The following is a 16,870-nucleotide window of genomic DNA, read 5'->3' as shown; positions in this document are numbered from 1 at the left end:
GAGAATACCTGCTAGGTATACCCTAACTTGTACTGGTACCAGGTTGATATCAGAGAATACCTGCTAGGTATACCCTAACTTGTACTGGTACCAGGTTGATATCAGAGAATACCTGCTAGGTATACCCTAACTTGTACTGGTACCAGGTTGATATCAGAGAATACCTGCTAGGTATACCCTAACTTGTACTGGTACCAGGTTGATATCAGAGAATACCTGCTAGGTATACCCTAACTTGTACTGGTACCAGGTTGATATCAGAGAATACCTGCTAGGTATACCCTAACTTGTACTGGTACCAGGTTGATATCAGAGAATACCTGCTAGGTATACCCTAACTTGTACTGGTACCAGGTTGATATCAGAGAATACCTGCTAAGTATACCCTAACTTGTACTGGTACCAGGTTGATATCAGAGAATACCTGCTAGGTATACCCTAACTTGTACTGGTACCAGGTTGATATCAGATAATACCTGCTAGGTATACCCTAACTTGTACTGGTACCAGGTTGATATCAGAGAATACCTGCTAGGTATACCCTAACTTGTACTGGTACCAGGTTGATATCAGAGAATACCTGCTAGGTATACCCTAACTTGTACTGGTACCAGGTTGATATCAGAGAATACCTGCTAGGTATACCCTAACTTGTACCGGTACCAAATTGATATCAGAGAATACCTGCTAGGTATACCCTAACTTGTACCGGTACCAAATTGATATCAGAGAATACCTGCTAGGTATACCCTAACTTGTACTGGTACCAGGTTGATATCAGAGAATACCTGCTAGGTATACCCTAACTTGTACTGGTACCAGGTTGATATCAGAGAATACCTGCTAGGTATACCCTAACTTGTACTGGTACCAGGTTGATATCAGAGAATACCTGCTAGGTATACCCTAACTTGTACTGGTACCAGGTTGATATCAGATAATACCTGCTAGGTATACCCTAACTTGTACTGGTACCAGGTTGATATCAGAGAATACCTGCTAGGTATACCCTAACTTGTACTGGTACCAGGTTGATATCAGAGAATACCTGCTAGGTATACCCTAACTTGTACTGGTACCAGGTTGATATCAGAGAATACCTGCTAGGTATACCCTAACTTGTACTGGTACCAGGTTGATATCAGAGAATACCTGCTAGGTATACCCTAACTTGTACTGGTACCAGGTTGATATCAGAGAATACCTGCTAGGTATACCCTAACTTGTACTGGTACCAAATTGATATCAGAGAATACCTGCTAGGTATACCCTAACTTGTACTGGTACCAGGTTGATATCAGAGAATACCTGCTAGGTATACCCTAACTTGTACTGGTACCAGGTTGATATCAGAGAATACCTGCTAGGTATACCCTAACTTGTACTGGTACCAGGTTGATATCAGAGAATACCTGCTAGGTATACCCTAACTTGTACTGGTACCAGGTTGATATCAGAGAATACCTGCTAGGTATACCCTAACTTGTACTGGTACCAAATTGATATCAGAGAATACCTGCTAGGTATACCCTAACTTGTACTGGTACCAGGTTGATATCAGAGAATACCTGCTAGGTATACCCTAACTTGTACTGGTACCAGGTTGATATCAGAGAATACCTGCTAGGTATACCCTAACTTGTACTGGTACCAAATTGATATCAGAGAATACCTGCTAGGTATACCCTAACTTGTACTGGTACCAGGTTGATATCAGAGAATACCTGCTAGGTATACCCTAACTTGTACTGGTACCAGGTTGATATCAGAGAATACCTGCTAGGTATACCCTAACTTGTACTGGTACCAAATTGATATCAGAGAATACCTGCTAGGTATACCCTAACTTGTACTGGTACCAGGTTGATATCAGAGAATACCTGCTAGGTATACCCTAACTTGTACTGGTACCAGGTTGATATCAGAGAATACCTGCTAGGTATACCCTAACTTGTACTGGTACCAGGTTGATATCAGAGAATACCTGAAATTGCTCACAAGGTATAGCTCATCGACATAAAATAAAATTTAAACCAACCCATCAACTGGGTGCCAAGATAATTGCAATGACATTTGGACAAATGGACAAGGTGATTCCAGTGAAGGAATTAAATCAAGATTCTCTGAGTAATATAGCAGTACATACAGATCACCTATCCACCCCCCTTTTTCCAAAAAAAATTGAAAAAAAAAGAAATGTTCAAGGGTGATAAATAGGCCAAAGGATGCTCACTGCTCTGTTTAAAAATAACAATGATTTCAGAGGGTTGTGAAATCATTAAAATCTTTAATTCTAGAACAATATAATTACAGAAGAGATATAAAACAATGTATAAGTGTTACATTTTGGCAGGAAAAGGATTTCTCTGGATTTTATATAGGTTTTGACTTAGGTTTTATCTATTAAAAAACCCTGAAGAAATAACAAGAATTTTATAAAAACTTCTCAATTAGATTTTAAGGTGTGTGTAATGAAATAATGAAAGGGAAAAGTGGGAGTCACTGGGCAAAAAATATTGATGCTATGACATGAATAAAACCAGAGCAGTTTGAAAATCTGACAAAAAATTACTGAACATGAGTAGCAAACATCCTTGACCACTACTAGGTCATTTCCAGTTACACTATACACAGGGAAAGCCATATATGGAAGCCAATACTAAGACAGTCACTACAACCAATTATACAACAGATTCATACTAAATATAACGAGAATAGGTGTAGACAACAACCCCACTGGGATGAAAATGTCAACCCGAGGCCACCCATTGGTCTTCAAACCCATTGGTTGATAAAGTTCACATCACTAGTGAAGATTTCTTAGTTAACACAGATACTGGGTACAATTTATTTGACCGAACCCACATACATACCAATCTGATTAAAAACAGCTGTTATGATACGCTACACTGACTTACGCTCCATAACAGCTGATTTTAATGAGATAGCATACATACAGACAATACTGTAGACATATTAATTTTCGTGGCAGCAAATTTTCGCAGCTTTTGAAAAGTGAGCATGTTCGTGGGTATTAATTTTCATGGTTCTCCAGGTTGAATAAATTAAGTTTTTCTCGGCAGTGTGTGATCTCTCATTTGATCAGTTATTTTACCGTCAATATTTAAAACTAAAAAGAACTCACTTAATTGCCCAAGCCGTAGCTAATAGTAGGGATTAACTTTCGATACTTTAATTGCATGTTTACGGATTACTTTTACCTGACAGTTATCAGCGTGTGTAAAATGGTAATCTTTCATAGGTGATTACCTGTAGTGTGTGTGTTTAAAACTTACATTTGTTCTTTTTGTGAATAAAAAGTTTGCACAATATTGATTTCTACTCTTTGATGTAACAGGCACTCTATGGTCATTGATACAAATATGTATACAAGATAATGAATTTAGAAATTATAACCCACATGATTTTACCATACATTTTTGTAATAGACTTAGTATAAATTCATACTAGATTGCATTGAATGATACAAACCTTACACAAAACAATGTCTCCATTCAATATTGTGGAAACCATGATTAGAACAGTCAAAAGACTTTAATAGTTAAGTGAATGTATTTTCACAGGTATTTATTTCACTTTCTTGAGGCAAATGCGAAAATAGCAAAAATTAGTACAAGGCGAAAATTAATATGTTTACAGTAGTATAACATAACTGATCCAAGTTGTTCAAATCTTTATCCAGTGGATACAATTACCGAACCATCCAGTGGTATTAGTAGGCAGTGGTGGATTCAGAGATTTAGGTAAGGAGGGGCCCAAAAAAAATTTCTTGACAGGATCACCTTTGAGAATAACAAAGTGATCCAAATTTGCTAGGGTGTTTGAAGGCATGCCCCCAAGAAACTTTTGAAAAATTAAACCTCAAATCCTGCATCCTGAGGGTATCTTGAACAATTTTTCAACAATTTATAAAAATGGCAATTTTCTAAGGGGGAGGGGCCCCCTGAATTCGCCACTGGTAGGAAAACGAACATTTTACCTAACCATTCAATGGTGCTCAGGGGATAACTTCAATACATTTTACTAAAACATTCAGTGGTACTCAGTGGATTACCTGAATACATTTTACTAGACCATTCAATGGCACACAAGTGATAACTTGAATACATTTTGCAAGACGTTATGTGGTATCCACAGGATAACTTGAACACATTTTAATAGACCATTCAGTGGTACTCAGGCGATAACTTGAATACCTTTTTCTAGACCATCCAGTGGCACCCTGGCAATAACTTGAATGAATTTTACTAGACTTTCCAGGAAAAAAAACTTTTGTCCATGGCCAAGTTGTCCAAAACATTATCCTTTGGATAAGTAGTTATCCACAGGATAATTTGTAAAGATTGTACTTTAACATATTTCGTGGATACATTGTGCCACTGCGGCCAAGACGATAAATCATTGAGATAACTGGATCCAGGAATAAAAAGTTTTGAACAAGTGACTCAGATGTCTAGAAGAACAGGATAAATGAAGTGTCCATTGTTTCATAATTCTTCCTTCTTGGGACTACTTCTATTGTCTTCTACTCTTGCACTATTTTTATCCTTCTGCACTTTTTTGTGTATTATGTTTTCGTCTCTCTCAGAACTTGTTTTCATTTTTCCTTTATTCTGACTACTGTTACTGTTTTTCTGAAATAAAATCATATTGATAAAAACAAAAGAAAAAAGACCAAATTAAAAATAACTTCAGGTCTTTGTCTCCTTTGAGGATGTTTTGTTTTTATTGATTTAAAATTCATAATATTTTATACTTTCTTTTTCTAAGTTTAGACTTTTTAGTCTTTGATTAAAAAAAATCGTAGTGAGGGGGTCCTGGGATTTAAAAAAAATATTATTCCAAATTTGAGCAAAACTTTTTTTTTACTCAGCCACACAGAAAAAATACTATGGTTTAATACCCCCTTTATTACTTTACAATGTAGATTTTCAAATAATATATTTAACTCCAGCTGCTGCTGAAAAAAAATTTATATTTTCTAACTCAAAATAAAATTCCAAGCCTCCTTGAGAAGAAAATTGTCTGTGCCTAACAGGACTCTTTTCTAACCCTAACCAGGTGCACATGGTCCATGCTTCCAGTTTTTTGTGGAGTCGGAGTTGCTCATTTACTTTTGTTACTTATTATTTTGACTATTTAATGTTCTTTGTTGTGTATGTCTGTTTTCCATGTCTGGTCTATGTCCCTGGATTACTTTCTTTTGATTTCTGCTAGAATCTTGGTCCCCTTGATTACTCTTTCATATTTCCAGTAAAAATTGATATTTTTCTGCATAAAACTAGAAATGTAGTCAGCAATTTCACCAAAACATACACTCTCTATTTCTAGTAAACTTCAAACCCTGAAGTCGGATTATTAAATCTCTTCTTTCATGCACACAAACTAATGCACATGTACATGTATATGATGTAAGACATTTTAAAAATTGTCCCCAAAGTCCATTGAGGAGACCTTATGAGGCAACAACATGTTAATCATTATTATCTCCCTTTACAGGCATCAGACAATGTATTCTATAAACCTTTCCATGTGTTGCTTTACCTTCTTAAAAATTTCTTACAAAAGCATTCTACCATGAAAATAAATATACATGTAGCTATGCATGACAAATTAAGTTTCATAATATACTATAATTGTGCTTATTTTCGTGGGTTCTTAATTTTGTGATTATTGAAGTAGCTTCAGAAAATATCAAAATCAGCCTAAAAAATAAAGTGTTTCGAATAAATTAGAAAATTCACTAATTGTATATATGTCTTAATAAAAAATAAAGTTTCATTGCTGTAAATGCATGTGTTGCACTAAAACTGAAAATGAAAACAAAGCAAAATTAGAAAATTCAGCCTAATTATCTTAAAATTGCATATTTCATGAGACATTTTTATGTAGAAAATATAGAACCCTTTGTCCAACTCTTTACTATTTATACAAAAAATAACCTTCTGTACCATCGCAACTCCTGAAAAAAGATCTTCTGGGTCATAGCTTGCACTCTATATTTTTGGATTTAAAAAGCTACCCCTTATCCTCTCATTTGTGTGAAAATTCTTTGAAAACTGTGTAGAAGCAGTTTTATGCCCTCTTTGTGACTAAATTATGACACAACAGCTCATATTTTCTGTACACTAGTATTAAGATAGTATTTTAGCTTAAAATCAGGAAAATAAAAAATTTCTACCAGTAATACTGAGTTGAAAACTCAGCAAAATAGTAGACTAGAAACAAGTGTTAGTGAATTTATCCCTTTGAGGGGTGTAGAAATCATAGTTTCATAACACAAAACCAATAGTTGCTCTCCCACACTACCACATGACAACTATGGCGCTCAGATTTGAACTCCCATACTGAAGGCTAGCATACTACCACAAAACCACAATGGTGCTAAGAGTTGTACGACACACTAGATGCTAGCACACTACAACATGCCCACTACTGTGCTCAGAGTTGTACTCCCACACTTGAGGCTAGCATACTACCAGGAGACCACTATGGTGCTGAGCTTTGTACTCACTCCCACAGTGGAGGCTAGCATCATCCATAAGACCACTATGGTGCTCAGAGTTGTACTCCCACACTAGAGGCTAATATCCTCCATGAGACCACAATTGAGGTTAGCATGCCACCACAAGACCACTATGGTGTGTAGAGTTGTACTCCCACACTGGAGGCTAACACACTACCCCAAGACCACTATGGTGCTCAGAGTTGTCCTCCGACAATGCAGGGTAGCACACTACCACAAGACCATTATGGTGTCCAGAGTTGCACTCCCATACTACAGGCTAACATCCTACCATAAGACCACTATGGTGCTCAGTGTTTTACTACCACACTGGAGGCTAGCAGGCTACCATGAGACCACTATGGTGATCAAAGTTGTAATACCACACTGGAGGCTAGCATGCTACCATGAGACCACTATGGCAATCAGGGTTGCATTTCAATGAGTCTACAATGGTGATCAGGGTTGTACTTCCACAAGACCACTATGTCGATCAGGGTAGTACTTCCAGGAAACCACTATGGTGATCAGGGATATATTCCCACAGTGAAGGCTAGCAGGCTACCACAAGACCACTATGGCAGTCAGGGTTGTATTTTCATGAGACCACAATGAAGATAAGAGTTGTACTTCCATGAGACCACAATGAAGATAAGGGTTGTACTTCCATGAGACCACAATGGGGATCATGGTTATACTTCCATGAGACCACTATGGTGATCAGGGTTGTACTACCACACTGGGGCTAGCAGGCTACCATGAAACCACCATGGCAATAAGGGTTGTACTTCCACAAGACCACTTTGGTGATCAGGGTTGTACTATCACACTGAAGGTGAACAGGCTACCATGAGACCACTACAGCTATCAGGGTTGTACTTCTATGCGAGCACTATGGCTATCAGGGTCGTAATTCCATGAGACCATTATGGCCTTCAGGGTTGTACTTCCACACTGGAGGCTAGCATGTTCCCATGAGACAACTATGGCCATCAGGGTTGTACATCCGCAGGACCACTATGGTGTTCCAAATTGTACTACCACACTGGAGGCTAGCACACTACCACAAGACCACTATTGTGATTAGGGTTTTACTCCCACACTTGAGGCTAGCAAGCTACTATGAGACCACTATAGGGATCAGGTTTCCAAAGAAAGTATAAACTATATATCTCTATACCTTAGTTGCTGCTGCTCCTGGATAACTTTTCCCTTCAATAGTTACTTCTTCACATCTCTCTTGTCTGACCAGAAAATCCTTTACATCCCAAGCCTTGGATCCATCTGTTAGCATGAAAATTACTCTATTGCTTCCAACAACATACCTATAAACAAATTCTAATATAACATACTTCAAAGCTCTTTATACCACAGGTAAAAAAGTGATTAACACATGACCAACATTTCATACAACACATCGGCTGTGTTTAATAAAAAATATAAGGAAACTAGTCCTATTAGAATTGAAATAAATCACCGAAACTCCATTATATCTGTGTTTTACGACCATTAATGTTGTTATTTAACTCCTCGCTTATGCTCAAGGTAAAACAATGTGACGTAAATGGTCATCAAGTGGTAAAACACTGATAAAATGGAGTCTACATTATTTATTTCTTAATTATTCTGATACACTCATCAAGTAAGACTAAAAAATAGTTAGATATCACTATAAATCAAGAGCAATAACTCCTGTAAGAATTTTTGTGTGAAGAAAAGAGCTAACAAAGAATAATGGTAAAAAATTCCATCAGACAATCTACCACCAGACATACTACGACCAGATAAACTATGACCAGACAAACTACGATCACACAAACTATGATTATCAGACAAACTATGATAACACAAACTATGATCACACAAACTACGATCAGACAAACTATGATAACACAAACTACGATCAGACAAACTACGATCAAACAAACTACGATCAGACAAACTACAATCACACAAACTACGATCAGACAAACTACGATCAGACAAACTATGATAACACAAACTATGATCACACAAACTACGATCAGACAAACTACGATCAGACGAACTAAATCAGATGAACTACGATCAGACAAACTACGATCAGACAAACTATGATCACACAAACTACGATCAGACAAACTAAATCAGACGAACTACGATCAGACAAACTATGATCACACAAACTACGATCAGACAAACTACAATCAGACGAACTAAATCAGACGAACTACGATCAGACAAACTACGATCAGACAAACTATGATCACACAAACTACGATCAGACAAACTAAATCAGACAAACTACGATCAGACAAACTATGATCAGACAAACTACATTCAGACAAACTATGATCAGACAAACTACAATCAGACGAACTACAATCAGACGAACTAAATCAGACGAACTACGATCAGACGAACTACGATCAGACAAACTATGATCAGACAAACTACAATCAGACAAACTAAATCAGATGAACTACGATCAGACAAACTATGATCAGACAAACTACGATCAGACAAACTACAATCAGACGAACTAAATCAGACGAACTACGATCAGACAAACTATGATCAGACAAACTATGATCACACAAACTATGATCAGACAAACTAAATCAGACAAACCACGATCAGACAAACTATGATCAGACAACTACGATCAGACAAACTACAATCAGACGAACTAAATCAGACAAACTGCGATCAGACAAACTATGATCAGACAAACTACGATCAGACAAACTACAATCAGACGAACTAAATCAGACGAACTACGATCAGACAAACTACGATCAGACGAACTATGATCAGACAAACTACGACCAGACAAACTACGATAACACAAACTACGACCAGACAAACTACGATCAGACAAACTACGATCAGATAAACTACGACCAGACAAACTACGATCAGACAAACTACAATCAGACGAACTACGATCAGACAAACTACGATCAGACAAACTATGATCAGACAAACTACGACCAGACAAACTACGATCAGAAAAACTACAATCAGACGAACTAAATCAGACGAACTACGATCAGACAAACTACGATCAGACAAACTATGACCAGACAAACTACGATCAGACAAATTACGATCAGACAAACTACGATCACACAAACTACGATCAGACAAACTATGATCACACAAACTACGATCAGATAAACTACGACCAGATAAACTATGATCACACAAACTACGACCAGACAAACTACGGCCAGACAAACTACGATCAGATAAACTACGACCAGATAAACTATGATCACACAAACTACAACCAGACAAACTACGATCAGATAAACTACGGCCAGACAAACTACGATCAGATAAACTACGACCAGACAAACTATGATCAGACAAACTACGATCAGACAAACTACGATCAGACAAATTAAATCAGACGAACTACGATCAGACAAACTACGATCACACAAACTATGATCAGACAAACTACGATCAGATAAACTACGACCAGACAAACTATGATAACACAAACTATGATCAGACAAACTACGATCAGACAAACTAAATCAGACGAACTACGATCAGACAAACTATGATCAGACAAACTACGATCAGACAAACTAAATCAGACGAACTACGATCAGACAAACTAAATCAGACGAACTACGATCAAACAAACTATGATCAGACAAACTATGATCAGACAAACTACGACCAGACAAACTACGATCAGACAAACTATGATCAGACAAACTATGACCAGACAAACTACGATCAGACAAACTACGACCAGACAAACTATGATCACACAAACTATGATTATCAGACAAACTATGATAACAAAAACTATGATCACACAAACTATGATAACACAAACTACGACCAGACAAACTACGATCACACAAACTATGATTATCAGACAAACTATGATAACACAAACTACGATCACACAAACTATGATTATCAGACAAACTATGATAACACAAACTATGATCACACAAACTACGATCACACAAACTATGATCACACAGACTATGATCACACAAACTACGACCAGACAAACTACGATCAGACAAATTACAACCAGACAAACTACGATCAGACAAATTACAACCAGACAAACTATGATCAGACAAACTATGACCAGACAAACTATGACCAAACAGTTTTGGAGATATATGCAAAAAAAACTTCTGTTTGCTCTCTATGTTCTATTTCTAGTAACAGTGTCCATATTTTTCGACTGATCAAAAATCCCCACATCAATTCTATACACAATACCCTAAGGAACATCCATACCAAGTTTAATTCTTAGTGGTCCAGTGGTTTCAGAGAAGAAGAGTTTTGAAAAAATTGTTAATGACAACGACTGATGACACCAAGCACATGGTCTATAACCAGGTGAGAAGTTGATTTTTAGGTGTGGCCAAATTTTGTATCCTTTTAACTCCAGAACAGTAAAATATAAGCCTGCACTGTAAAAATTTTGAAAACAGAATTTCAATGAAACAGTTTGACATCTGAATCATAAAAATCAAATAAAAAATAAGCTTTTTTTAATCAATTATAATGATAATAACTATTTTCCCTTTCATTTCCTTATTTCAAAAAAGGGTGAGGCAAATACCTCAAAAACTTTAGGGTCCTTCACCATGTGCCTAGGAACAATGTGTTAAAATTTCAAAAAGACTGGTTCAGTTTAGCTCAAGTTTTCTTGATTTAACTTAAGTAAACCAATGCTGTCAGCAATGAGGACAGGGTGATACTGTTATAAGACGGAATAGTTTTTTTTGTGGCTGTATAAAAAAAGATATACATGTTCAGCAATAATAAAAAAAAAATGCTTCACAGAGTCACACTTTTAACCCAAATCTTCATTTATATACAGTTTTTTATTCAAGTCAACACACTGTCTACAAAACCTGTACTTAATAGGAGAACTTAAAAATAAAAATCAACATTTATTCTCCAAAAGTATTTGCCACTTATACCCTTCATTCCTAAAATCCCTACTCTGTATCTATTGATTGATTGATTGATTGATTACTGTATAACTCTGTAACTAAAACATATCTCAATTACAAACCTTTGAGTTTCTATGTGTGCATTAAATAAACTGGAATGCCACAATGAAGTGATTTTTTCTGTTTCCTTTTCATTTGGTTCACCTGGAACACAGAAACATAAATAAAATGCTTTGCAAAGTGCAGCTAGATATGCCCACAGAGGTTGAAACCCTCTTTCCTTTTTTGACTTTGTTCAATTGAGACATAAACTAGAGGCTCTAGAGGGCTTGATTGGCTCACCTGGTCAAAATATTCTATTTAGCTTTCTAAAGCTGAACTCTTAACCTTACTTAGTAATCCACCAGTTTTCATATTATAAAAAAAAACTCCCATAGTCATTTTCAAGGGCAACAACTCCAACATGGATCAACAGATCTTCATGAAAATTTCAGCATACGTCTGCCTCAACATGCTGATCAATTTTACCCCTGAAAATTGGCTAAACCCATTAATTATCAAGTAATTTCCACGAATCCTCAATTTTCAGTAATGGTAAATCTCCACTTAAGATTCTTAAGGATATCCTAACATTCATACCATGTCTGGTTACAGTCCATCCTACTAGTAGTCTCAGAGCTGTGGACAGGGTCATGAAATCTGGGGTTAAATTAGTTTTATAAGGCCTTAACCACTGCCGTTTAATGTAAGGTAAAAAATGAACTGAAACCACTAACAAACACACCATAAAATTCATTCAATAATACATCCAATTCTCTCCATGGAACAACATAAAACATAAGGACGAATGATCAAGATAGCGGTATCCAATTAAAGAACACTTGTAGTTACTAAAAGCTAGCTCAGAACATATAATAGAATGACAATACCATGAAAACTACCAACATTTGAAATAATTGGTTACTATAAATATCTGATGAATCTCCATGGTTAGTTAAATTGACAATTGATAAGAAAGAATAAAATTTCTACTAGACATAATAGATTTTTATATGGAATAAAAAAAAATAAATCAATTCATTTAATTATCTGAGATATACCAGGCAATCAAGGGAAAACCAACTCTATCCTATGAAGATAACAATTTTATTAGCTGTAAACTATACCTGACACAGTAGCAAACATCATCAATGTTCTCCCCTTTTTAGACATTTTCAATGTTTGTTCTGGATTATTTGGATCAATCTTGGACATATCAATTTTTGGTGGTTCTCTTTTCCATTCAGGTAACTCATCTTCTTCAAGTTCGTCTTCATCATTATCCTAAAAAAATTAAACAATTGAATCAATACACAATAAGCTGTCATTTTCCTTTTCTATGGGTGCATAAAATCCCACAACATCAAACTGAAAAACAATATAAAATTTGACCGCACCAAAGTTCAAGGTCAAAGGGCACTCACGAACAATGTGAGGAAACTTTCTTCCAAGATGACCAACACTGAACAAAAGAATGCAAAATTTTGAAATTAAATTTTACAAACAAAAATAAGTTACACAACAACCTATAAAAAAATAACATAGTTTGAGCTCTCAGTGTCAAAGTTCAATGTAATGGGTTACTAATTACAAAATATCAGCTATAAAAGGTTGTCCACAAACAAAGCCACAGAAAGCCTTGATCCAGAAATATTCTTGAATATTGAATATACCAAGGCCTGGGTTACATGAAAAATCTCAAATAGAGATTCTCCTCAAATCCTTAAATTATTCCTTGAAAATTTGCTTTAACGTAAAAATCTTCCACACATGAGAAAAAATAAGAAGTGATAATGGGGAAGAATATCCCACATGAGCTGTTTCATTTATTTCTTGTATAAATTGTTATTATATACACTAATTACTGAAATCTAAAATTCCATGGATAAAAGGGTTTTATTAGCAGTTTTGAGAACCAATATAATTTTTCAATTATCTTAAAAAATGAAAAAGTTACGATGATTTAAAATTGTTTCCTATACCACTTCATGGATTTTTTGCCAATTAAAACCAATTCACAGGTAAGGCAATTTTTTTTTACTCAGGCATGAACAGATAAAAAAAATCTTTAAGTAGATAGCAAAGATTTACCGAATGTTCCCAGTATAAAAAAAAATCGATAATTCACACTGTGAAATAAATTTGGTAATTTCACTCTCACACTTTTTCCTGCCAAAACTTCACAACACGAATATCAATCCGCCATTCACAAAATACAAAATTCATATTGATAATAGCAATGAATAATGGAGGAAATCTATATAATAAATAGGATAATTAATTGCTCGTGAATAATCAAAATATGATCACTCGTGCCAAAAATGCATTTAACTCATTAATCTAGGCATTCTTCAGCACTCATGATCATATTTTGGTTATTCACTCTTTCCAATTAATTATTCTATTATCATGACTCAGTCAACAAATACAAATACAAATATTTTATTGGCTCAAACTCAGATATTAGAAATGGTTAAGGCCCATTATATGCAAAGATATATATATGACATTATCAATATACATATATAATGTTGAGACTATAACAATAATTTGGCAATTACGCTGAAATATGAAATAATTATCATAAAGTGTTCCTTAGATCAAGGCATTTAGATATGAAGGAGGAAGACATTTTAAGAACAGGAAGAGAGTTGCAATTTAAAATTAGGTTTACTTTTATGGTTACATCTTTATTATTAAAATTTTTATAGTAGTTGCAAATTTTATTTAGAAATATATTTCTTTGTGTATTATATGCACTTACAACTAAATAAAAAGTGTATTTCATCTTCAATGTTTTCACTATTACAAACTGACATAATCTATTATTTCTAGGAATGTTCAGATGTCTTCCTTTTTCAATCACTAAATGATGTGCACTAATTCTAAGTTTGCACAGATTAGATCTATTAGATAAACAAGATAATTTGTCTACATAAGCTGGTCTTATACACATTTCACAGACTCTTTGGAAAAATGACAATATGGAAGAGCTATATATTCTGGAATTTTGTTCTTGGGTACACTGGTCAATAATTCTTGGTTTGATTTGCTCCAAGTGTAGCTTAAGCAAGCTTTGTTTATTTATTAAGTAACTATATCCCAGGGAGTTTAATAATCCTTCAATTTGTTTTGTCCATAAATTTGACAATCTGATTGTATTATATATTTCATATATTAGAGTGTTTCGATCAGATAAAATGTGATTCAAATACCCAATAGCTGCAATGTTTATTTTACTTTTCAGGGGAAGTCTACCCAATTCAGCTCTACAAGCATCATTGGGAGCTTTACAGTGGACACCTAACATCTCTTTAATAAATTTGATATGTATTTTTTCAAATGGGTCAGAATCTTTCAAAGATACACCAAAACCCAAAATTTCACTACAATATAATAGAATGGGAGAAACAAGTGAATCAAATAATTTTCCCAAGAGTCTACAAGGTCAAGGGTTATTCATACCGACAGTTTTTTTTATTATTTTAAATAATGCTTTTCTTGCTTTTTCAGTTAGTGAATTTATAGCTAAATTAATATTACCGTTATGTTTCGTAGTGATGCCCAAGAAGTTATACTATATAGAGTGACACAGTTTCGACAATATTCGAATTCAATATTTCCCCAATTACTTAACCAAGTTGATTTTCAAATGACATATTTTTTTAATCTGACTGCAACTGAAAAAAAATTATTTTAGCGATTTTTAACTCTACATAACCCCACCCCACCCCCCACTTTCCGAGAAGAAAATATAAAATGCAGTTCAATTGTGGTCAAGGGGGGTTAACTCTAGGTCAGACCTCCCATTGGTCAAAAAGTCGTTCCATATCTGCTTCACTGTAGTCTTGAATCTTTTTCTTCTTCCAAGATTCATCTCTGGTTTCTTTAGAATCTTTATCTTTGTCTGTCTTTGTTGTGCATCTAGATATAAAAACATAAATCAAGAAAACGCAAATGATAAATCTAGAGTTTCTTCCTGGGACAACCATCTTGGATTAGAGGATAAAAATCAAACTTTTTAAGGGAACGATACTTTTATATTCATTCTAATCTTAGAAATAAAATAATAAAAACATACTTTCAATCATTACAAGCGAAAGACATCTGTATTTTTATCATTAAGTGCACTTTAATATCAAAACTGTATTCCGTCCTACTTTTTTTTATCGAAATGGGTCTTACTAATTAGCGACAAGATCAAGAAGTACCGGTAAATATATCTTTAAACAAGTACTGTCTTTAAAAAAAAAGGTAGTCGACGCAGTAAAGTTTTACCTATTAATTTCTACATTTCTTTCAAGAAAATAACACATGGCACGCAATTTCAAATTTTCGATACATTTTTTTATTCGAACCCAATTTCAAATTTTCTATGCCCTTTTTTTTTCAACGCCATTAAGTTATCAGTATTTGGCCGATCGGGAGACAGAATTGCTATCAAGTGACTTGCATTTTCATAGAACAGCATCCATAAGGTCAAAGGGTTAAAGGCAAAACTATACCGACTGTGGCGAAAAAAAAACGACGCATATTCTCGTTTTGTTACAATATGTCATAAATTTACCCAAATCTGATTAAGGTTTTATTTTGTAAACTGTGTGATTACCTTACCATGTTTCGTATTAATCGGTTCATTTCAAACTGTCCATTTTATATAAGATTATTCAATTATAAAAGTGATTGAAAGTATTCGGGACACCAATGCATGCCTCAATAGAGTTTTAAACTTCACTGTTGCTATCACATTGTCCAGTGAAATGCGAGGTTGTAAGCAACATCGGTTAGGTTGCCATGGTTAAGCATCATGGATGTCAAAGCGAACTCAATATCGACTGCGTTGGAAAAAGTATCAAGACGTAACAATAAACGACGAAGTCTAGAAAAATGCAGCGCCTATATAGAATTGTCGGTCAGTGAATCGCACATCGGCGGAATATAAGGACAATACTATTCGGGTGAAGAAACGCGACAGGAAAACATCAATTGCCTGCCTGTCAAGTTGATAAATTAAAGCGAAGAAAATAAATAAACAACGAAATTATTTCTTATATCTAGGTATTCAAATAGTCCGAATTTCCTCCGACCAAGCAACCCTCCTCTTTTTATTTGGATATTGATATGTCGGGATGGGGGCAGAACGAATTGCCATCCAATAAGTTGGAGATTCAGCGCGGTACCGCGGAGTACCGCCCTTCAACCGCTTCTGCGACTTTCAAGTTGAAACTGTGCATGTTACATCTATCTAGTTCGATTTCGGAATCATTTACCTGTATTTCTACAAAAATACATTTTTTCTCTCTTTTCCCTGCACATGAGCAACTCGGACTCCATTAAAAACTGGGAGCATGGACAAGGTGCACCGGTAGGGTAGGTGTCCTTT

General features: G+C 35.2%; 1 protein-coding gene across 1 annotated transcript; it reads right to left on the bottom strand.

Annotated features, from left to right (window-relative positions):
- Positions 1-2,270: 2,270 nt before the first annotated feature.
- On the bottom strand, positions 2,271-15,488 carry LOC148596455 (LDLR chaperone boca-like). Its single transcript, XM_088563450.1, has 5 exons — positions 15,291-15,488; positions 12,615-12,771; positions 11,571-11,652; positions 7,707-7,851; positions 2,271-4,655 (listed from the first exon to the last, which is right to left on the bottom strand). Exons 1-5 carry the CDS (start codon positions 15,477-15,479, stop codon positions 4,509-4,511), a joined length of 720 nt encoding a protein of 239 aa, XP_088419576.1. The 5' UTR covers positions 15,480-15,488; the 3' UTR covers positions 2,271-4,508.
- Between the last annotated feature and the right edge of the window lie 1,382 nt (positions 15,489-16,870).

The sequence above is a fragment of the Perna viridis genome, chromosome 15 (assembly GCF_037379345.1).
Source record: "Perna viridis isolate PV_CMFRI_1.1 ecotype Kerala chromosome 15, ASM3737934v1, whole genome shotgun sequence".
Lineage (NCBI taxonomy): Eukaryota > Metazoa > Mollusca > Bivalvia > Mytilida > Mytilidae > Perna > Perna viridis.
This window is presented reverse-complemented; position numbering and strand designations above follow the sequence as displayed.